Here is a 24072-nt window from a genome sequence, read left to right as displayed (position 1 = left end):
AAACTCATATTAGCAGACCACATTTTCGGGTTTTTATTTCAGAGGGATTTTTTTTAATCTGCTGAAGCCATACTGAGTGCAACGCTGCCTCCTAAGAGCATACACCACATCCAGGGCCGTCACGGTTTTTATAGCAGTGATGCTAAACTTATGGCCCACTGGCCAAATCTGGCCCTCTAATAGGGTGCTGGGTGCCCTACAAACCATTGTCTTATGCCCAATAAAAATAGTGATTTAAAGTGGGAATTGTTTTTGGCCCTTAGTATACAGAAGAAGCCAGAGTGCATAAAACAGCATCAAAATTGAGCATATTGAAAAAAAAAGGGTGCCAGTGGAGGATCCCCCACACAGCAAGTCTCCTCATAGACCATTACAGAGATATGCATCATTTCACCACGCCAATCCTCCGATTAGTTGTTTTGTTCAATAGACGACTTCTTCATTTTGCTTATTTTCAAGTTATTTTATTTTAAGTCTTTTGTTGCTATTTAAATGTGAGTTATTATATGAGTATTCAAAACATACTGTATGTCCAGTAGTTTTTCTATATGGCCAAATTCTGGAATATTAACGGCCATATTGTCCATTAAAAAGCGTAAACTCTGCCTGAGGCTGTTCATCAGACTTCACGCAGCTTCCTCTAAAGCCACAAACAGTATTTACACTTTTTTGTCACATATGCAGGCTTTTATGTTAAAATACAAGGATCTTTCTTGATTTAATAATCTTGAAATATAACCATTAGCACCTTTAATATACTCTTATCATAATTCCCAGTCTTATACTACATATCTGCATTGAGCAAATCACTGTTTAAAATTCTGAGCTATCAGTCTGGTTATTAAGGACCAATTACACCCCTATTTACTAAAGAGCAACAGTGTTCACCAAGTGTATAGGGAACAATAAAAAATGTCATGGTAAAATTTCAGAATTTCTAATTTAATATTGATACCTCTGCTAAATAACTGCAGAATTATTCTAACAAAAAAATTTCTATCCCTCCTCTGCAGGCTCCACAGGACTTAGGAGGACATAAGTCGCCAGGCAGAGAGTGACTCTTGGGCATCTGAAGGATTTTCAATAAGAGTGAGCTGGTACGTCCAGATTTTTCACAATGCCAAAATGAGACCAAACGTAATATGTTTTCATGTGTGGCTCTGCAGATGGACAATTCCTACGTTCCTGCCAGAGCTGGGTCAGAATGACAAAACCAAAAAATGAAAGCGAATAAAAATATACTTACAATGATGGTACAGTAATAAAATGGTGCCAGACAAAGGGCTCTCGGGATAGTCTGTACCAAACATGGCTGAAACACTCTTTTATTCCGTATTAGTCAGGGACATTGGCAAACAGTCGCTTGTGAACAAAGGTGACATTAGGGTACAGTGGAAAAAAGCATCTAATTTATTCAAGCAGATGTCAAAGTCAGAATCGCTTCATGTCAGAGTGACCGGCCCATCTGCTGCATCATTGGTGATGCTGAATTAGCTTAGATTTGTTACTATTATGCCCTGAATGTGCCTTGCCAATTTTAGTAAACAATTGCTGGTATTTCTTTCTTTACCACATATGAAAATGTATACTCAGATGAACTGAACATATGGATGGCCACGGCAGTCAGTCAACCACTTTGGTCCAGACTGAAATATATCACCAACCAGCAGATGGATTGCTCTAAAATTTTGTACAGAAATTAATGCTCTCCAGAGGAAGAAACTCAATGACTAAGCAAGGTATTCCCCAAGGTGCTACCATACTTAATATTTGTGAAATTAACATTAAACTAATGTAGTGAAAATGGCAAACTTAGTACCTGCTAAACATCAGCATGTTATCTTTGTTATTGTGAATATGTTTGCATGTTAAAGTTACCATTTAGGTTTTGCACGACATACCAGTGCGCCATTAAGCGAGGTCAATGGGCCATTAAGAAAAGAGAAGAATTTCTTAGTTAAGGGTTGCAAAAAGTTTTTTTGGAGTTAAAATAAATGGATTTCCTGCCAGAAAGGGATTTTTGGCAGAAAACGCTCTCGGCAAACTTCTCCCATACAGGCTCCGTGACCATCTCAGCTTGTAATCTGAGTGCATGTTCATGATTTTTTTCATGATCAAGGATAAGTTATACTATTTTTGCACAAATGATCAGCCAGACTGGACTGTGCATCTGTGCATCTTGCAAGACACTCCATTGAGACACTGCAAAATTTGCAGGGAAGTCTAGTTGCTGTTGCAGCTGTTCCAGCAGTACAAAGAGCAAAAATCAAAGCAGATCTTCATAAATTGATGATCAAAAAAAAAAAAAAAAAAGATGAATGCAAATTTATCAGCAGGCAAAATGGCAATAGGGAACACAAGGGGTACAGCAAGCTGCAATTATAAAACACAGTTTTGTATAATTGAGGAAAACTCCAGTGTCTGACAGTTTTCTTACAAATTTAAATTTCTGTGGCTGACAAATTATCTAAAGCCAAAAACCAATTCAGACTACAAAGAAACAGACATTACAGGGAAATTATTAAAGCCAAATAATGACGGCTCCTGATAAAATCACCAAGACAGGTTATCGGGACGAATCCAAACACTCCTCTGATGTGTGTAAGACGAAATGTAGGTCATGACTTGAAGACTGGTCACACAGTACAGATGTGATGCTCACAGCTCAGTCACACCAACTACTTTACACACAGTCACTAGAGAGCTAACGCAGGCAGTGGATGCACAGTCGGCTACACATGTGATCAGTTACACAATCTTCTCTTGTAACAAACATTGGCTTTCATTTATGAAGCAGACAAGTTGACCTGGAAAAAAAAGAAACTTTTTTTTCCATGTCTTTGGTTAACAAAGGGCTAGGAAAGGGACATTATTAATGTTGTTAACAAACCTTGCAATTGTACTAAGTTGTAATTGGGTATGTAGGGCAATGTCCACAGCACAAAAACAGGGGAGATGAGCTGTTTCTCCCTCAGAAATGAATCAACAACAACATGCTGCAATGTAATTTAACGGTTTGCAATTTTACATAACTTTAATAACTTATTAACTGTTTTAATGACATATCTTGCCTTTAATTTTTACACTAATAGAAGCTTTGAAATTAAAAAAGTGTTGAGATTAGTTTCGAGTAGCACAATTAGTTCCTATATTTAAAGCTCCAGTAGGCAGTATAATTTTGATGTCATTGGGGGGAAAAAAAATCTCATTAGAGCATATTGTAATTCCAGTTGTCTAAGAGGCCATTAGACATCTGTACTTCCGCTTGGTTCTGTTTTCAGGCTTTAGAGAATCGAGCCCGTTACAAGAGACTTTGGCTTATCCCAGGTCATTTTCAGAGCAAGCAGCTGTCAATAATGTCAATCACTGATCCTGAACTTTGGCAAAAACTGTGGCAAAAATTAGTCAGTGCTGATCAAATATGAATCAAGATCTCGGCATCACCTGTCTCTGCCTCAAAAATATATAAATGTATTACAATGTAAAATACAAAACACTGTATAGTCTCTACATATACTTTAACTATTATAGATATAGGTAACACTCCCAAACTTTATTGTTACAATGTGATGACCTGATTTTCAACAAAAGAACGGGAAAAGTAATAACAATGAATACCCCACTGAAGGTCATTATTTGAATTCTGAAAATTGAACATTATACGCTCCACAATGGTAGGAGTAGTGGTACCGGGCTACATTGTTGTGAAACACAATGTAGCTGCAGGTGTTCCTTTTTATTTTATGTTTTTCCATCTCCAGCACTTACAGTAATATGCAAAATCAGGTCAGAACGCACAGCTGAAGAACAAATGCTTTGGAGATGGGGTACGTGTTGCCATCATTGTGTTCCACAATGGTTGTCGCTATGCCAGTGAGGAAGAGAAAGGAGGGACTGTACTCACCCACAATGCCGCAGGCTGAGACAGCCCTAGACAAGCCTGAGGAACCCTTTTGGCCAATCTTGGTGCGGTTTCCCAAGTCCAGGCGGCCCAACAACTCCCGCACCTCTTGCTGACTGTACACATGCTACAGACAAATACACACACATACAGTATATTATACACATGAATAAAGATGTAAGCAGCGTCTGTTCATTTAAATGCATTGTTTCTGTATTGTTAATGTTACATGCATTTAACACTGCTGCTTATCGGAGGCTTATGTTCGACTAATACATTAATTCAGAGCCAGTTAGACTCGTACAACAATTATTTTCTGTGCAATAATGAGTTACTGACAAGCAGAACTTGTTTAATCAATGGCCCGAAATTTCTACCAAAGAGTTTGGATTGGTCCTCAGTGAGGCAATGAAGAGAAAAATAGATAAGGTGCTATTCAAAGTCTTCTTATTTTTTTTGAGACAAGGACATATTACATTAAAAAAAAATTTTTTTAAAAACATTAAATAATATAAATCATCACATATCATGATAACATTTAATACAGATAAAAAGTTTAGAAACTGAGAGGACTTATTCCTAGATATTATACGTCGACTAGCACATATCTACGATGAGTATATCTTTGCGTCCCAGATATTTTTAATCTTTAGCTTGCCATATAGTTTTTATCCATCTCAGAATGTCTCAGAAACATAAAGAAGTTCAATGCTACCTATTATTTCATTTGTCATTTGTCATGATGATATGATATGATGATTATGTGTGCCAGCTCTCTTTGCACATTAGCTGAGAGAACATGAAATATGAGGCTGTGTTTCCAGCTTTAAACCTGCTAACCTCCACTTCTTCATCACATTCTCAAGCATCCACACTCTGTTTACAAAACCCTACGTCAATCAAACGAAAAACAAACAGGGTTTCCCAAGGTCAGTATAATATCTGCAGGAATGAGAGCGTGGGGTGATGGATATTTAGTCATGGATACTTCATAATAACAAACACATCATAATCACCCACAACAAACAAATCAACTCCCAGCTCATAGATCCTGGTAATGAGCGGTGGCGAAGAAAAGGAGGTGCACGCAGCAGTCATCAGCAAAGCTGTCACCCACAATACACTTGGGACAGCCTGAGTGATTGTACAATTTTACACCAAGCGTGCTGTACTGTATTACATAAGCATCTACATTTGCACTGTACTGACTCTGGTGGAAACTCAGCACGTACCTTATCGTCAATTATGACCAGGTCCTTGGGTTCTGTGCGGTCAATCTTCAGGACTCTGTGTTTGGTCTGTGCCTGATTGCTCCCCACCAAAAAATACCTCTGAAAGGAAATATAATAGCATGAATACACTCGAGCTACAATACATTATTACATCGGTGATGTTTACCATGTAGCATGCATAGCTGCTTATGGGAATATATGCACACTGAACTTAATAATAATGTTTTTCATGTTTACAATAGACATAAACAGTCCATGTATTTACAAGCCAGATTTCTACGGTAAAGTCACATTCTTCAAGTCAAACTTTCTTCAGGCTTTTTATAACGTGCAACATTTTCTCTCCACAATGGGCCCCTCCAGTCGGAATTAATGGATCAGAAGCCTGTGAAATCACACAAGAATTCCTGACAGATATGCATAATGAAAAATGTAGATTATCTTGTTATAGAGCAATGTTATGTTGGGAAACCTTAAGTCCTGGCATTCATGTTGATGCCACTTGACACACTCCACCCACCCAAACACTGTTACAGACCAGGTACACTCCGTCATGGCAATGGCACTGCAAGATGGCAGTGGCCCTCCAGCGGTACAATGCATTATGACACACCACAGAAACTGTTCACAGATGGTCAGGGAGTGTGACAAAGAGCTCAAGGCTTTGACTGATCCATGAAGGCCCCACGGTGGATTGGGGTAGTTGCACATCCCACAAATGCTTGATCAGATAAGGATCTCATGAACTGCACCAGAGGAGTGCCGTTGTCATGGGGGTGTGTACTTGGTCTACAATGATGTTTGGGTGGGTGGAGCTTGTCTGATGTCATCCACATGAATACCAGGACCCCAGGTTTCTCAGCAGAGCACTGCATTGTAATATGATCAACATCATTTAATTTATTTGTCAGTGGCTTTAATCTTTTGGCTGATCAGTTATCATTGTCATCAACCATTATTTATTCAGGGAAAACTGACTGAGCAATAATGCCCCAAAATCAGATTCACACTGGCTACAATGACATATATGATAACAACCACGCTAAAATGAAAATGAAAAAGTCTATAAAAACAACAACTAGCAGCGGCATCTGGCAAGAACCATGTGAAAAAACAGTAAAATGATGAAAAGGTTAAGCAATAAAAAAAATAATAAACTGTAGATATTAAAAACAATTAATGACAAACCATGCCTGTGAATTAACCAAAGCAGCAACACTGTTCAACAACCATGTGATTGAGCATGCACTTCAAATGACAGGATAGGATCATTCATGACAGAATAAACTAGTGTGGGCACAGCACATATTTGGTCCAAAGGCTACATTTTAATATGTTCATTGTTAAGATTTGTGCCTTTCTTGGATGACTTTTCTTTGCAAGTCATTATTTTTCTCACACTGGGTTTGGAGATGGCCTCAGATTTTCTGGTCACTAAAGAACATTAGATGGGAACACCATGTATCAGTACAGTCTGTAACCATCACAGCCACTTTGTGCTGTTTCACACTATCCTATAGAGCCCTCTGTCTAACAATAGTCAGACACTGACTGTTCACTTAAATGGGCTGACTGAGGTCTAATAGGAAAATATAATAGTTAAGCTGTGACAAATGTGTTACTGCCTTACTATCTAAATGTTTACGACTACTGATCAAAGACATCCTTGGATGTGCAGGGTACGCACATCCAAGGATGCGTCTACTGATCAGCCATCAATCACACTGCTATAGCACATCTGTATTTTAACACTGGTGTAATTTTAAGTAGTTGAAAATAACTCTAACTCTAATAACTCTAAAACAAATACAAAGGATGCACAAGAACTTGTCTGTCAAGCGTACATTTATACCACATGTGTACAATCCTAATGAAAACTAAAGTCATATTTACAGGTAATTTCTTCTAGCAAAATGTTATCATTCTGGCGGTCTAGTCCTTGTAGTTAACCTCATGGAGGTCATGCTGAAATCAATGAAGTCTGCAGTATGCCTGGAGCAAATGATCACATTTAATCTTTTGCTGCCATCTAGTGTTTGCTAATGGGTAATGACAATCTCACAGGAACTCTAGTTTCTTTTCAGTCATGTTTACATCTGTGAACTTTTTAATTTTAAAAAACACATAGATTATGCTTCGCTTTATTTACATTAGTGTGAATCTGAAACATATCACTTTATTCTACATTTCTTCAGGAGTGATAAATCTGTACAACAAGTGACGCATTTTTGGCTGATAGACTGGTCCATCGTTAGTTGGTCCATGGTTTTATTCACAAGGCACGTTAAAAGCTGGGATAGACTGTGGTTGTGCTGGGTAGTTCCTTGTCCCAGTTTGTGCCATTAATGTGTTATCATTATATTAGAGACACAGACTGGGGTTAGGTAGCTCGGGGGAAAAAAAAGTGCGGATCTGTGTAAGTACAAAGCAGTTTGCTGCAGCGAAAGAAGAGGCGTTTTTGTCACCCTGTCATATACAGTATGTAGTAAGGGGAAAGTCTGGTAATTTGAGACAGTTTTTGGTAGACCCCAACCCACCCACCCAAACAAAACAAAAAAACACCTAAAACTGACAACCACCTTGAGTGTTACTGTTACACATTGTTATGGTTCTCTACTAAATTTCTTTGAGGAAAGTATGTTATTCAAGAAATTTCAAACAAAACGTGAACCCCTACTTCACACTGATTTGACATGTTTAGGTAAAATGGGACAGCCAGTAAGGCTTGTTTTTTAATAGTTTAATCCATTTATAAATTCAGTCATTAATTTCTTAAATCACGAATGTAACCTGTGGCCATTCATTAAAAAAGATTGTCCAACTTTTTTTGCCATGTTTTCCCCATTCTGTTGTTGCCTGTGTCCTTGGTGCCATACACATGCATGTCCATATACAATGGACATACTGCTTAATATTTGTGTTTTTAAAACTGCAGTGGCTTGCGGGGAAAAGGAAAGTTTGGATCTGTTTTTTGTAACAAAAAAATGTTACAAAAAAAGAGGGGGCAATAGCGGAGAACAGTGGATGCCTCTCGTCACCCACAATGATGTTTGGTTTGTTAATAACTGTAATTACATTCAACATTTGGTAATTTAACCCTCAACAGTTTACTGGCTGTAGTTACTGTTCTCCTACTCGGTTGCAGGTTATGTTGAGACAGTGATAACAACATCATAAATATCATGACATACTTACAGCTCTGGTTTCATACAGAACCATCCTCTGGATCCCACTGATGGTAGCCGCTGCTTGGGGCATCTTTAGCACTGTATGTCTGTCTCCAAACAGTCACAAATTAGAAGACACAACAGAAGAGCTGCAAAGCGAAGGAAACCGAATATGAGAATATATTACTTCACATCATAAAATACAAAAGAGACAAGGTATACATGATTAAACCTGACACTGCTAGCCACTGCTAGCATTTTCATCATATTTACTCGCTAACTAACGTTACTCACCATTAATTTAGCTAACCAGCTGCGTTAGCCACGAAACATCGCAAAAGCTGATTAAACACATCACCCCTGGGAGTCTAAATAACGTTTTTAAATCATTAATTGAAGTCTGAAGTCTTTAGCTAGCATATTGAGATGCAGCATGATTTTGTTTGGTTTGAGTCAGGTGACTGTCATGAAAGCTCACGAGCAACCTGATACGGTGGCTCGCAGAGTCAAAAAGCTCGAGAGGGCTGAAAATGCGATTCATATTTGATGTTCGTCTTTACTTTTTCTCTCACACGCAAAAAATGGCTGTGGGTGTTTTTAACCGGTTATAAACGAGAATACACACGTCTTAACGCGGCAAACTTCTTTATAAGGCGTGAAATAGCAAGCTAGTTAACCGTTAGGCTACAATGGGGAAAGCTAATCCCCCCCAACACCCCCCTTAGTTTGTCAGTTGCTACGGTTACCATATACGGCTACATTCACGTCAAGGTAACGCAGTTAACAGGTATCCTGGTTAACAAACGAGTTAAAGTTTAAAAGGAGTTGAAAAAGGATACAACAATGCCCATGAGTAACAGTAAGTAACATGTTAAAACATGATAGCAATTACTTGTGGCTAATTAACTTTTATAATGGTAATTTGATAGGAAACTTAACGTTAACGGCCGAGCAGTTAGCTAGGTCGACAGATAGGTTACAAGAGACTGCCCGTCTTTTACTGCTCTGTGTATGACTTCTGATTCTGTGTTTGCCTCGATTATTCAATAAGCTAAAGAAGACCGTTTACTGGACAACCTGCTTGAAGATGAAGCTGAAAGAGAGAGTCTTCTTGCCAAACCCACCTGCTTCATCATAGTTGGAAGACCGGTAATTTATCTCTCTCTCTTTTTTTTTTTTTTTTATACACACTTATGCTTTTTATACAGCTCCTTTCATACAACATGCAGCCCAAAGTAACATGGCAAAATTGAAATAACGCAGACACAGTTTTAGGTATAACACAACCAGCTAAACATTATGATAAAGTTTTGCAAGACTAGAAAATTCTAACAATAAGACAACAAAATTTTAAAAAAGTAAACAAAAAAAACAAAAGGGGTAAAAAAATAGAAGTCTATAGTAGCCTATACAAATACAATACATAAATATAATACAAATAAGCAGCAAGGACAAAATAGGGTAAAAAAAAAAAAAACAATTATCAATGCTTAAAATTAAGATTGTAAACATTATATGCATTAAGTTGAATAGGTCTATATGTAAAAACAACATGCTGGTCATCACCTCTTGTTTTCCCATCAGTGAGCACAACGTGAAATTGTTTTTTCTGTTAATGAGGCAAATACGACTGGAGCATGAAGATATGACTTCAACAGAGAAACACAATAAATATTGTGATCAGAAGTTTCCTTTGTTTTGTTATAATGCTGATAATTCAGTCACAACTCTAATCCTAAATGTTATAGCCTGACATTTTCATTTTGCCAACCTACCTGCATACCTTCCATAATCCAGTGACTCCATAATAATGTTATGGCATTCTTTGTGGCAGGGTGTTGGTAAATCCACCTTGGCCAAAAAAATTGCAGAGTCCTGGAAGTGCATCTTAATTGATGGTACGTAAAGTCGCTGTATTTCTGATACTTGTCCCAAGAAATTAATTCAAACATGTCTCATCAGATTTTATAATATTTCAGATACAGATCTGCTCAGCACACACATTAGAAATAAAACAAAGCAAGGCATAGAGGTGAGTATTATTTTCTGTGTCACAGGTTAACTGATCCTTTTATATATGTGTTTTCCTTATATATTTTTATGCTGTATGGGTTGCTTTTTCTGACCATTTCAGCTCTTGAATATCTTATCGGAGGGGAAAAGTGTACCAGAAGACATGGTGCTCCAGCTGATTCTTGCCAGGCTTAACTCACCAGATGTTGAACACTATGGTAAAATGTGTAGCTCAATCGGTTAACGCACAATGATCATGCATGCCAATTAATAACACATGTGTTGCAATCAGGTTATGTGCTGAGCTGCCTACCATTCATGTCAGAAGAGAGTCTGAAGATTAATGAGCAGCTTGAGCTCATCAAGAACCTCAAACAAACACCTGATTTCATCATCAACATAAAGGTTCCTCTAAGGTTTCTACTTAGAGTGTTGTATTGCTTTAAGCAGCAACTCAATTTAAATAACCCTTTGTATTTTGAAAGTTTGTACATCTGAGATTGGTTTGATTATGAATTTAAACTTCCCATGTTACACCAGTGTGCAGACAAGGACCTGGTCCAAAGGCTGTCAGGTCTGAAGCAGCACCCAAAGACAGGGCACCTATACAACAGCGATCAGTGGAAGCGTGAGGAGGTGTTCAACAAAAAGACAGAGAGCAAGGATGAGGAAGTGGAGGATGAGGAGGAACAGGTAAGGGAAAACACCTCCTGTAACTGGGTTTCATTTCTCCTGTCTCTAGTGTTAGAGGTACTTAGTTTGGATGATTTTTACTGTCACCTCCACCAAGGAGGTTATGCTTTCAATTCGAATTGTTTGTCTGATTGTCAGCAGGATTACAGAAAAACTACTGAGCGAGTTTTTATGATACTTGGTGGAAGGATGTAGCATGGGCCAAGGAAGAACCCATTAAATGTTAGAGTGGATCCCAATCACAGGGTGGATTTATTTGAAAGATTTTTCACTTTTGTTAACATTGTGACACTGGGCAGAGTCTGATCTCCAAGTGCCCTTCTATTAATTATTATTATTATTATTTTATTTTATTTTTATTATTATTATTTCCTGCATTCCCAAATTTAATTATGTTATATTATCTGGATTCAGTAAAAGGTATATTTTGACATTTCAAAACTTCGTTTATTTTTCCTGATGAGTAATTCTGGTCAGAACCTTAAACATTATTCCTTAAGCAAGAAAGCTGTCAAGCCATAATGTACAATACTATTACACAAATTGGGTTTATTTGTTCTTTGCTTGTAGGCTGGGGGAGAGGAACTCCAAAAGGATATTATTGACCAGATGGTGTGGACGCCAGAGAATTTGGCCAGAAATGCTTTTCACAGAATCAATATGTACAAAGATACCATGCTCAGACCGCTGGAGGTAAGTTACCCGGGACTCCAAAATTTCTGAATGACTCACACACTAATTAAGAAGTAAAATAAACATTTCATTCCACACATGATGCAACTATTAGTTTGGCTACTCATTTTGAAAAAAGGTCATACATTTCCTACACGATATAAATAATCATCTGTATCTTTGGATGATGTGCAGATACCTTTCAGACAGCTGGGATTGGACACATAGGGTCATTGTTCTGACATGCCAGAGTGAAGATCTGAGTTTTCTGTGCTCTCAGAGAAATTTTGTTTAGTTTACCTTCATTCAGAAAGCCACCAGCATGTTTATATTGTAAGGGTTGCTAGTATGTTTTACATTTCTGACTCAAAATGTTGGATTTCGGGCTATTTAAATTTAAGGCATTCAGTGGCATTTAATCATGGAATTCACTTCAAGTTAGCCTTATTTTTCAGATGCCAAATCAGAGTGATGAGATGTGTAATTCCACCATATTTTCTAAAATATTAAAGAATCCAATGCAGAGATGAATCATCTTTTATTTTTTCATAAAATAGTCACACCATTGATGTCTTCTGTGAGATATGACTGCTGATAATGAGATGGTCTGACAGACTAACTCTGCCTGAACTAAAGATCCAGATTAATGTTCTGTCGTCAGTCAAATAACATAAGGTTTAATTCTTATTTGGATCTCTTTTAGCTCATCAGCCAATTTTCTAAGAGTCTTTTTTAGAAGCCAGTAAATTTTAACTTAATTTACATATTTTTCAGGACTACATGACAGGTCACAACCCTCTCTACCTGTTGGAACTGGATGGAAATGACACACCTGAAGAGCTGCACTCGGTAAAGACACCAGGAATGAATGAACAGTCTGCAGGAAATACAGTTTTACAAACACGATCATCATATGCTGTTGATTTGATTTTGTAACCATGGTACATTTTTATTTAGCAAGCAACCTATTTATTCTGTAGGCTAACTGTAATTTGTTGATTGTTTTGTCTGTAGTCTGTACTGTCCCGCCTTGGATCCATGGCAATAAAGCGCCCCTCCGTTCCAGTCCTCCTGCACCAGACTGATGATGAAGAAATGCCAGAGGACATTGACACGGTTTGCCATTTTTGACCATATTCATATATATTTAAAATATATATATATATATATATATATATATATTTCAAACAGCCTACGCTTGAGCTATAAACAATTTTTTAAATGATGCCCTGATGGGTATTTTAAACATACTCCATTCACTGAATCCAAACCAAAATGTAGTCCATCTCTTTTTCAGGAAGACCTACTGAGAATTATGTCCTCCACCAGGACAGTGGCCCCTGGCTTTGGATGGAGAAGGAGTCGCTGGGGCCGAACTTGTCCCGTTGCTCTGAGGGACGGCAAGGTCAATCCTGGCAAGCCTCAATTTTGTGTGGGGTGAGTGATATGCTGTAGACTATGGCCAGGTGATAGGTTCAAATGGGTAAAAAATGTCAACCAATTCTCATTTTAACTCCTACACAGCTTCCAGGACAAACTGTACATCCTGTCATCTCAGGAGGCCTACCAGAAGTTTATCACAAACCCCCGATGGTACTTACTTCCTCCAATGCCCAGGCCCCCGTGCAGAGTTTCCATTATTGGACCTCCACAGACAGGGAAGAGCACTCTATGCAGGCTTCTAGCTCAGCACTACAATGCTGAGGTGCTTGATATGGAGGTTTTGGTGAAGCCAGTTCTGGCCAAATCTGAGCAGGAAAGGCTTGACAAAATTAAAAAGGAGACGACACAGGTCACTATAAAGAAAATTAAGATGAAGATGGAGCAGGATGGCGGACAGAATTCGGGTAATTCGGGTAAGTTGAGCTTTGTTGATGATGATATTCACCTTTACAGTTGTATTGTGTATATTGAAAGTATAGTTTTTGCAGTAACTGTAACACAATGGCCATAGTTATACTTTACTACTATCCAGTGTGTTATTCCACACATCTGGGTTTCAAAATGTCATGTAGTATAAAGCATTATTTGTATTCATTAAATATGTGACTTACGGTAATGCACAGATTTAATGTTCTGACATTTTATCTTATCAGATGAAACCATTTCTGTGGAAGGTAAGATATTAAAATATTCTCTTTCCTCTTTCAGTCTCACTGACATAAACACACACGCAGATGAACAGACATGGATAAAACAGCCATTTTAAAAAACACTGTATACTGTCAACCCAATAGCCAGAATAATTTTGGCATTGTATGTTTTTGCAAAGAACAGATACATTACATATACACGTTATTATGTAGTGGACACTTTGAAACTTTACATTTCAACAACAGAAATTATGTAGCATTCTGGGCTACATATACTGTATTTGTGTGCAATTCTCTTCTGCTGTTCTCAGTGACAGAAGATCACCCAGAGGTACAAGGCATGGTGCTCACTGCACTGGAAAAAGCCAAACATATGAGCGCAACCCCCATCAGCCTGTATGCTGATGCACTGGAGAAGCGTATAAAAGAGGTATGTCAAAAATCTGAAATTTGGCTGCAGATTTTTTTTTTGACATAACAAGCTTTTTTGTCCCAAAAAAAGACAATCAATTTTTCTTTAATTTTTCATGAGCTGATATCATTTGTTTGTAACAATTTATAATATATAGTTAATACAATGTCAAAGTGAAACCAATTTTATTGATCAACTAAAGTTTAACGAAAAATTGAGCTTGAGATGGGATTTAGATGTATATTACATAGGGCTGAGTATCATTAAAAAAACCCATTATGATACCAGTATCAGTACCCCTAACCTTACAGCAATACTGATACAAATAGAGCACTTCATTCAATTGATGTTACAGATTGAAGCGACTTACACTGGTGCAGATGTCCGGACCGGCTGGGTGCTTGACAACTTTCCCAAGAACCTTTCCCACATGGATGCCTTGCAGAAAGCTGGAATCCTGCCAGACATCGTCTTCTGTCTGAGAGACAGTGATGGCAGTCAGGGTACGAGACACAGAGAAAATGCATTGCCATTAGGTTGTTGTTTTAGTTAATACCCTTGAGTCTATATTAGAAATATGTTTGTATTACTGTACTTTAATGTGTTAAACAGTTTTGAAGAGATTATATGAGACGAACAAGGAGAGCGTGGACAAAGCCGTAAGGAAGAGGTTGCAGGATGAACAATCTGAGAAGGAGAAACAGGCCTTGTGAGTGCAGTTGCAAAGATGCTGTCAGATTTTATTGTGTGTTATATCTGAAATTATTTTTTTATGCAGCTTTTGTTCTTGTGCTTAATTTTTCTCTTTTTTAAGAAACCGGAAAGAAAAAGAATCAGAGGTAGAGGCCAAGCCTGCGGAGCTGCAAACAAATCTAGAGACAGTTGCTGAGGAGACTGAAGGTACCAGCTGTGTGTCAAAAGCAGCCTAAATTAACAAAGGCTCCTTGATCCCGTACCCACCAGTGCTTTTTTTAAAGTATTTGTTCCTTTGTAGAAAATCCTGAACAATCTGACACTATCACTCCTGCTCAAACCGACGTAATGAAAAAGGAGGGTGAGACATTTTCATTCCATTTTGTTGTTCCAAATCCCTCATAACCTTTTTTTTGTATTTACAAACTATACTATACTAAAAATGTTCTCCCCACTCTCCTTATCATCTTTGCCTTTATGTGTTTGCTTCAGATATGGCACTACCTGATCAGTGGGAGTTGGGTTATCCAAATGGCCCGGAGATGAATGACTATAAAGTACAACTGCAACAGTTTGCGTCCGAATGGGGCAAAATGCAGTCTGCGCTAACTGTCACCCACTCAGTACTGGAGATTGGGGACAAAAACCCTAGGGACCTGCTCCAAGCGATGGTCCATGAGATGGAGAGTGAGTGTAACACTTCTTGAAGTATGAGTCTTGAACACACCACAAACCTCATGTCTTTTAATTGGTCAGAATGGACAGTTCGGATTTAAGTATTTGAAATAGAATAAACTTATGGCAAATGTTTTTGACCCTCCTCTGTATGCGTTATTATACCAGATGGTTAAAAAAAGTTTGTAATATATTTGTGTCTTGAAATAGAAAGAGTAAAGTATATATAAATTGTATATTTATATATATATATATATATATATATATATATATATATATATATATATATATATATATATGGATACTCTATTGGGTGTGTTACCTTAAAACACTAGTACCATAATATAATCATAGAGGATACAAATTGATATTATATTTTTATATTTTTAGGATTTTATTAATTTATTTAATGATGCCACTACTATTACTTCTGCAACTCCTCTCAATGCTATGTATGGTAAGAAAAACTCCCAATCCAATCTGGTTTACATGCATGATTTTCAGAGCCCTTCGAGTATGTGTCCTGGGAACTGTCATCAATGGACCTGGAAAAGGAGACAGAGGATTTTGAGGCCTTAGCTGAGCTGGAAAAAGCTGAGGAAGGCAGCAGTGACAATGACGCAGCCGAGGAGGAGGAGGAAGTCAGTAAACAAAGAAGTCTTCTTGACTTTAAAGGGATGGTTCAATACAAGTCAGAGGAAAGATATGGATTTTTGATTTCGGGTTGAACTGTCCTTTTAAACACCAGGTTTATAATCCTATAATTGAAGACACAGGCCAGTTTACCTGCTTTGTTGTCAGTTAATAATATAAACAAAACTTTAACAGTATCTTCTTTATCTTGATAAAAGCAGGAGGACATAACAGCCAAGAGATTGTTAGGTGATACCCAGCATTTCTGCCCTGTGGCCTTGAAAAACAACAACGTTCTGTGGCCCTGTACGGACGAAATTGCAGCCAAGTACCGTGAGAAGACCTTTTATTTCTCCAGCCTTGAAGCCCGGGACTCCTTTGTTCAAAGCCCTGCACAATTTGTTGCACAGACTGAGCTTCTCAAGGTACAAGCTGATATAAGAAGTAAGAACGCCAAAGGACAAAAAAACTAAAATCCCTAACAAGTTGCTTATCCTCTTCTCTCCAAGCCTCCTGCCCTGCGAATCCTTTTGCTCGGCACGCGGGGGTCAGGTAAGACTACTCATGGAGAGTGGCTCGCCCAGCAGCTTGGCATCTTCCATATTCAGTTCAAGGAGCAACTCCAAATGCTGATCATGGCCAAGACAAAGAAGCGGGTACTGTGTGCTGATGAGGTAGAGTCTTCAGAGGAGTCTCCTGAGGACTTGGAGGCCTTGATAGAGGAAGCCAGGGGGGAGAACGAGAAGGAGACGGACGATACCTCTGCCAACATGAATGACATGGAGGTGAGCTATAGTTAACTTTACCTGTAGCAAGAATTTTAGTATTGCAGTTCCTTAAATTTGTGCTGATTATGATATTTTGGCACTGAATTATTTAGTATTCGTTTTTTCGTGTCTAAAGCAGGAAGTGGTCCTGACTGATGAGGAAAAGGCCATCAAAGCCTACCTGTCCGATGGAGATCCACTGAGCCCACAGATACTGGATATGCTCATCGCACCATACTGGAAACAGGAACCATACATGTACAGCATTTGTACACACACAAAAAAGCACACCTCTGTCCTAGTCAAAAGTTTGCCATGTTGGGAAGTGTGCTTATTTGCTGTCTTCCTGATAGATAAGAGGATGAACAGCACGCTCATATCTGTATGTTAGAGGTATACTATGCAGGATTTGTCAGTTACTGTAACTTGGTTCCTCCTCCCTACACTGCTTCTAGATACACTACAAGCTACTACGTCACATTTGTTGTGATGGAAATGTTGATACTTTACTAAACTAACTAAGTTAAACGCTGGCACCTACCTTGTTCACCTGACAACATATGGTATTTGTTGATCCTAACATTCTCTACCTTGTAGGTCTACAGGTTTTATTTTGGAGGGCTTCCCTCACAATCCAGATGACGTGCAGTACCTGTTGCAGCGACAGCTTTTCCCTGACATTGTGGTAATCATGGCGGTGGATGTCACAGATGTTCAGAAGCGTCTGTTGCCGGCATACCTGGAAAGTTGGCGTGAACGTCACAACCGTCGTGAAGCGCAGCTGAACCTCCTTCATGATCTACGTAAGAAGAGGCGGGTACGCAAGTGATGACTTGGAAGAATTATTATTCAGCCAGCTTTATTGTCATGTATTATTTCTGCTATCTGTCCTGCAAAAGTCTCTATATCATGTGAGAATTATAGCCATCTCTTTGGCACAGGAGGAGAACATTGCCAGGAGAAGGACTGAACTCACACAGGAGGCCAAAGCAAAGGTAAGCACACTCATTTTAACCACTGTCATCCTCTCTCCATCACTGCTTAACTCCTGCTCCTCCTGTCTCCAACCCATTAGCTTAGGCATCATGAGGATGAAGAGGGCGATGAAGACGATGAAGCTGCAGGAAACATAGAGGATGAGATAGAGGCCATGCTGGAGGAAGAGTTTCCTTCAGAAGAGGATAATGAAGACATGGAGGACATGGAGACTGAGGAGGCAGCATCTGAGCGACTGGAAATGGAGATAGCAGAGCGATATGAGACAGATAAAAACAGCCTTGTTACTGTAACGGTACGAAAACACAAAGCCCAGTGAGGGCAAATTACTAGTCAGACATGCATATTTGGTTCCCTAACATATAATTTCTGCTATTATTTAATAATTTCTCATGGGACAGTCAGGATTTAGACTAGTTTTACAATAGTTTGAGCAATGAACAACAATTCTTTTAAAGTCCAGGTGGCTAAAAAGCCTTTTGTTGCTGATCCCTCCACAGCAGTTCATTGCTTAGCTTCCATGTCTGACTCCAGCCGGCTTCTCCAAACGGGGCATGCCGACTGAGCTCTGTTGTATGTAATGCACTGACTACTGATAACTACCTCATACAGCCTCACTTTGAAAGATCCAAACTGTCCCTTCACAGTGTTGTTTTTGACTCTTTAGTTGTCATGTAGATACTTACAGACATAGACATATTTTACATTGTTTCCAAGAAATTCTGCTATTTACTTTACTAATTATCATATAATCTACTTTGTTTTCTATTATCAGGAGCTCCTGAGTGAACAAAACATATGTAAAGTGTTAATCAGTGCATCTCGCAAGCTCCGTATTGTGCAGAATCAACTGCTCCAGAAAATCAAGCCCCTGCTGACCAACAGGGAGTCACTCTTCCAAAGATGTCAACCCATCTCATACAGGCTGGCACATAAACTGCTGCTTTCCTCTTATAAGCTCCACAGTGCCTTCGGTTGCTGGGACCCCATAAAGGTAGGCCTAATTCAGGAATGTCCACTCAACGTCTGTGGGATTAGGCCATGATTTTTTTTTTCAAATACTAGTACACCTTTTCTCTTTTGTGCTGACATGGTAACCTGTGAAATGTCCAATACACAGTGTAATTATATGTTGTTTCATCCCCCTTCCTCAGCAATACAAAGAGGCAGACTTGATCCAGCCTCTGCAGTGGCCTCTCAACACCACATATCCCCTGATCTTCCATCAGTACATCTATTTCTTTGCATCTAAGGAGAACCGCAACACATTTATGCTGAATCCCTTGAGGTACCTGAGGCAGCCAAGTCCCACCCCGTCCCTTCCAGTCAAAATGGCTATTGTTGGACCACCCAAATCTGGAAAAACCACTGGTAAAACTCAAGAAAGATAGAAAAAGATGCACTCAGTTGTTGTTTGTTTTAAACTTTCTCAAATGCTCATTTCTGTCTACTTTGTTTTCTTTCAGTCTTAATTTTTCTTTGCTTTATCTCTTCAGTGGCACAGATGTTTGCTCAGAAATATGGCTTGGCCTGTCTGTCTATCGGTGGTGTTATGCGTATGGTGCTTAACAATCGTGAGCACACTGATCTGGCTGTCCAGATGAGAAAGCATCTCTCCCAAGGACTCGTTGTACCCGATGAACTGGCTATTCAGTGTTTGGAGGTAGCACTCATGAACTCAGTTTGCAGCACTCTAGGGTAAGCCACGCAGTTAATTGTTTATAGTTATTAAATCTCAAGGCTGAAAAGATCTTTTGCCTTGAAAATAACAGCTTTTTTTAAAGACAAAGACTGACTGCTACTCTTTGTCTGTTATTCCTTATTGAGGGTGTTTTTGAAGACAATATCTTTTTGTTTGGTGCCCCAGGTACGTGTTGGATGGCTTTCCAAAGACACTTCAGCAGGCAAAGCTGATGGGGTCTCGGGGCATCATCCCCATGATAGTAGTTGAGCTGGAGCTGGACACAGTTGAGGTGCTGAGGAGAGGTCTTGTGGACAAGATGAAGCCCGACAAGTGAGAACACACACATCAGCAATTATAAATACACATCAGAAATCACAAGACTGGGAGCTCTTTGAAGTCACAAACCCAAAAAGTGATTGAAATAAAATACATCTAGTCATCCCTCTCTCCGCCTTTTGCAGACCTCACCTGATGCACGACAGCTCCGAGATCTTCCACATCCGTAACTCCTGTTACAAGAAGGAAACAGAGCCTATGAGGCAACACTTCCAACAACAATATCAGAACTGGATCCTGCTCAGTGGCTTAAAGAGCAAATGGTGGATCTGGAGCAGCATTTTAAATGAAATCAGCATCAGCATGAAATACATCCACAGCTACCTGGAGAGGACACAGAGCAGTAAGTACTAGAAGCTTATCCAGGCTTCAGCTCAGCAAGGTTTTTTTTTAACCTTATGTAAAGGAACTGCTGTATGCACCAAAAACTTGCAATAAATATTAGAAATATTAGTTATTCATTTTCCTCATGCTTTTCTTTTCATTGCAGAGCAAGCAGCCTGCATCCACAAACTGTGCATCACACCTAAGGAGCTGCAGTGTCGGCTTGGAGAGTTTGATCAGTACTGCCCCGTCTGCCTGGCTCTACATCAGCACCTGGTGGACTGCTCAGAAACTGCAGCCTTAACTCATGCAGCTGAGTACTCGGGGTGTTATTACAAGATGTGTGGCAAAGACCATTTAGAGGTCAGTGTAGTGGAACACAAATGTGCGCATTCAAGCCATTAGTTGATTTTCTTCTTTACGGATATCTACATTCTGTGTATGATTCTTGTCACTAAACAATTGATCTCACTATTTATATACTCTGCTGTTAAATCAGACAGGATAAACAAAATACACTCATTTTCAAATTACATTTGGAATAGCTGTCACTTACAGGAAGATTATCATACTTACGTTGCTCTCTCGACCACAGCGGTTCCTGACCACTCCAGATCAGTTTGTACCTCCCAGCTGCCCACACACTGTCCCACAACCCCACCTGCTGCCAAGAAAGCTAACTGAGACTCAGGTGAAGAACAGGTTCCCACAGCAAGTTGAGATGAAGGGCTTCTGCCCTGTTACATATCTGGATGGAAAGCAAAGGTATATTATTTACTTTTATAAAAGATTAATGATAAGTTTATTATAAAGCAGGTTCTCTATAAACACTGTGACAGTACCAAAATGCTCAGTCCACAGAGAAATTCACACAGTATATGTTCATAAACCTTTGCCTTTAAATGAGCCGTCAGGACTTCCATTAAGTTGTGATATCAAAACTTTACTTTATCAAGGTAGAAAGTGCTGCTTCTGTGCTGTTACAGTCATTTTGCAGACTGCAATGATGGTGCAGAGACACCCAGAGAGGAAATTTGGAAGACTGGTGATTTGACCAATCAGAGCAGACTGGGCTTTTTTGGAAGGGGGGCTTCAAAAGACAGGTGCTAAAACTTAGGTTTTGAGACAGAGAGTGAATACAGGTATATTCAGGCAGACAGTATAAGGGAAAAATGTGTTTTTTGAACAATTAAGCTTGTAAACATGTTCTGGTAGAAGCCCAAAATATAGGTCTGAACCTGAAGATGAGCATAGTATGGGATCTTTGAATCTAGTTCTGACACATATGTGATAAGTTGCTTTTGTCGTGTCTTGAGAATGCATTTCCTAAGATCTTTCATTGACCACAAACAAATGAAAGTGAGTGCAAAGGGATTCCTCTGTGTGCAGAGATATGGGCTTACAATACTATGAACCAACCAAAAAGCTAATCAGAATTTTAATAGATGGAAATTAAACTCTTATAACTGTCAGTGTGTGTTTTGATACATTATTGGCATGATACTGATGGGTTAATAATGGTTTTAATTTCTCAGCGGAAACATTTACGGCACACGTTAATTTATTCACTTAATGACGTATTAAATGACTTGTTTTTGCTTATAAGGTTAATTGAGGTGATATTCTTTCCATAAGCCTCTAGAGTGTTTTTTATTTCACCTGCAGAAATGGTTTCTTCTTTTATTGCATAGTGTTTCTGTTGTTTTGTTTTATTGTGCCAATAAATAAATCAAATCAAATATCAATTTTAGTAGCTAGCCCTGTTTACCAGATTGAAGATTCCTTAAAAAGTGCATTTTGGAAGCACATAATGTAAATGATAATGGCAAGAAATTGTTACAACCTACAGAATGTCACACTACACGCCAACACAAATGGAATAAATATGTCAAGAGGAGTGAATAAGATTTCATACTTCCCCAAACTCCATATTAGATCATTTGTTATTCATGTTTTGAGGTTTAATTTTCCTCAGGTACGAAGCGCTGGTTCGAGGAAAGATGGAATATGCTGTTGAATACAGAGAACAGATCTACATTTTTGAGACAAAGCAGAAACAGGACAAGTTTTTGAGGTGAGCTATCTCTTTGTGTATTTCAGAAATATTTTTCAATTAGTCATGTTTTCTTTTTACATGTTTTATTCCGTTGTGCATACCAGTAATGTCTGGAAGTCCTCCGACTTCTTTTCTTGAAGACAAGTGTAGTGTTATTTGGCTTTGATAAATAGATTATTGAGTGAAAGCTGGTGTTGATTTATTATCTTTCAAGGATTCCTGAAACCTACTGGGACCAAAAGCTTCCTAGCAAAGTTCCTCCTCTTTGTGAACCAGTACCTCTGACCTCTCTTCCAACGCTGGGCTACCTGGAACAGGTCAGACACACACTCAAACATATCATTTGTATGTTTCTGAAGGGTCTGCCCTGCTTAAGTTAAACCTGTATTTTCTTAGGGGGTGGCTGTGTCAGTCATCAAGGCCATGACAGCTGTTGGGTGTCTCAAACCAAAGTATCCCTTCCTCAGTATACAGAGATCGTCACTCCTCTATGTCGCCTTCTATCTGAAAGGTAAGATGTCAAGGATGACTTATAGGTCAAAATGAAAAATCATGTTCGAGTTGCTTAAACTTAATAAACACGATTGTGATTATGTTACAGAGGTTTGGACTCAAGTCACATGACTTGGATTTGATGATTTCAGACTCGACTTGACCAATCAAAAAAGATTTAAAAACTCGACTTGGATTTTAACACCAGTCACTTGTGACTTGTGTGGTTGGACTCAAACCTTTTGACTTGAAAATCTGTGATGCTTCTCCCCCAAGGCCAAAGATGAAGAAGTGTATTATTTTAAAAGTATGGCACCAATTAAATTATTTCCTGAATCTTTTATTTATGCTAATTTATGCTATTCATAGCAAGCAAGTCAGGACTTAATGCCCCAGATGATCTACTTTTCCAATTAAGTTGCAGGAGAGAACCATGGAGAACTGATATTACATCATTGAGCACTAGCTGGAGACAATTATACCACATTTTCAAATTTTCTTCATGTAAAAGACTATTATTATCATAGATAGTGAGCTGATGCTCAGCTAACATTAAAGTTAAGTTAAAAAATACTATTTTAATAAATAATACACATTTCAAAAACCACCATGATTTTGTGTAAATTTGATATTGTTATTCTGGTTTTGAAATGGCATTATATTTGGTTAGGACAATGATGACTTATTCAGGACTTAAACTTTGGGACATGGAACTTGTCGGTCTTAAATCTTGACCTGAGTGCAAAGACTTGAGACTTTCTCAAGACTGACATGACTTGCAAAAATATGACTTGGACCCACCACTGTTATATTATGTAAAATACTGTTTTATTTATCTATTTAATGTTGCTTTTTTTAATCCAAATAATGGATGTTTTATAGCTTTCAACCACAAGAGCACAGACTACAGCCGCCAGAAGTACAAAAAGAAGCTGGCCTTGTTTGAAGAGAACTGTGCGCTCATTCCCTACCTGAGCTCAACGATGAGAGGGAACTACAGGCCTCCCTGTGAACGTCCCATTGACTTTGAGTTCAAGCTGAACAGGTTCCTGGCCTTGGGAGACTTGCCAGGTGCAAACAGTGTGCTGTAGCTGTGACTGCTTTGAAAGGTTGTCCACTGTCTGTGATTTCATAATGTGTAAAGAACCATGTGACAGCAAAGACATCTGAAAGCTGCTGTAAAAGTTTATTTTAACAAGACCCTCATGTAATAAAGTATTCTTTACTGTCATG

At 38.7% G+C, this 24072-nt stretch overlaps 2 protein-coding genes across 5 annotated transcripts in view; one reads left to right on the top strand and one right to left on the bottom strand.

Moving 5' to 3' along the window:
• Positions 1 to 8753, bottom strand: part of fig4a (FIG4 phosphoinositide 5-phosphatase a) — a 68781-nt gene extending 60028 nt beyond the window's left edge. For both annotated transcript variants that reach the window (XM_042503358.2, XM_088089178.1), the window contains exons 1-4: positions 8595 to 8753; positions 8329 to 8449; positions 5134 to 5232; positions 3905 to 4028 (exon numbers count right to left, since the gene is read on the bottom strand). In XM_042503358.2, the coding sequence (XP_042359292.1) occupies positions 3905 to 4028; positions 5134 to 5232; positions 8329 to 8391 (286 nt within the window). In that variant the 5' untranslated portion in view covers positions 8392 to 8449; positions 8595 to 8753. The remainder of the gene's footprint in view (positions 1 to 3904; positions 4029 to 5133; positions 5233 to 8328; positions 8450 to 8594) is intronic.
• Positions 8754 to 8887: 134 nt separating this feature from the next.
• ak9 (adenylate kinase 9) lies at positions 8888 to 24070 on the top strand. 3 transcript variants are annotated; one of them, XM_088089177.1, is made up of 37 exons: positions 8888 to 9159; positions 9352 to 9449; positions 10135 to 10198; positions 10280 to 10332; positions 10435 to 10531; positions 10606 to 10718; positions 10854 to 11006; positions 11577 to 11699; positions 12453 to 12527; positions 12693 to 12794; positions 12976 to 13115; positions 13203 to 13534; positions 13775 to 13795; positions 14083 to 14201; positions 14539 to 14686; positions 14796 to 14892; positions 14998 to 15083; positions 15178 to 15237; positions 15369 to 15563; positions 16056 to 16192; positions 16406 to 16609; positions 16694 to 16969; positions 17088 to 17209; positions 17549 to 17768; positions 17893 to 17946; positions 18027 to 18242; positions 18723 to 18941; positions 19102 to 19318; positions 19444 to 19645; positions 19815 to 19961; positions 20093 to 20310; positions 20458 to 20654; positions 20887 to 21056; positions 22267 to 22365; positions 22562 to 22664; positions 22744 to 22858; positions 23722 to 24070. In XM_088089177.1, exons 1-37 carry the CDS (start codon positions 9144 to 9146, stop codon positions 23928 to 23930), a joined length of 5217 nt encoding a protein of 1738 aa, XP_087945303.1. In that variant the 5' UTR covers positions 8888 to 9143; the 3' UTR covers positions 23931 to 24070. The 3 variants fall into 3 exon arrangements, with proteins under 3 accessions (XP_087945303.1, XP_087945302.1, XP_087945301.1); XM_088089176.1 differs by having other exon boundaries at positions 16403 to 16609; positions 17091 to 17209; XM_088089175.1 differs by having other exon boundaries at positions 16403 to 16609.
• The last annotated feature ends 2 nt before the right edge of the window (positions 24071 to 24072 follow it).

This window comes from Plectropomus leopardus, chromosome 16 (assembly GCF_026936395.1).
Source record: "Plectropomus leopardus strain MGB_pleo_1.0 chromosome 16, ASM2693639v1, whole genome shotgun sequence".
Taxonomy (NCBI): domain Eukaryota; kingdom Metazoa; phylum Chordata; class Actinopteri; order Perciformes; family Serranidae; genus Plectropomus; species Plectropomus leopardus.
The sequence above is the reverse complement of the archived record's forward strand: the minus strand, read 5'-3'. Positions and strand labels throughout refer to the sequence as shown.

Bases quoted from the DNA above. Each gene is read 5' to 3' on its own strand.
- ak9 (XM_088089175.1), top strand. The intron at 18,942-19,101 runs GTAGGCCTAATT...CCCCTTCCTCAG, and splicing joins GTTGCTGGGACCCCATAAAG to CAATACAAAGAGGCAGACTT. The intron at 20,311-20,457 runs GTAAGTACTAGA...TTTTCATTGCAG, and splicing joins CCTGGAGAGGACACAGAGCA to AGCAAGCAGCCTGCATCCAC.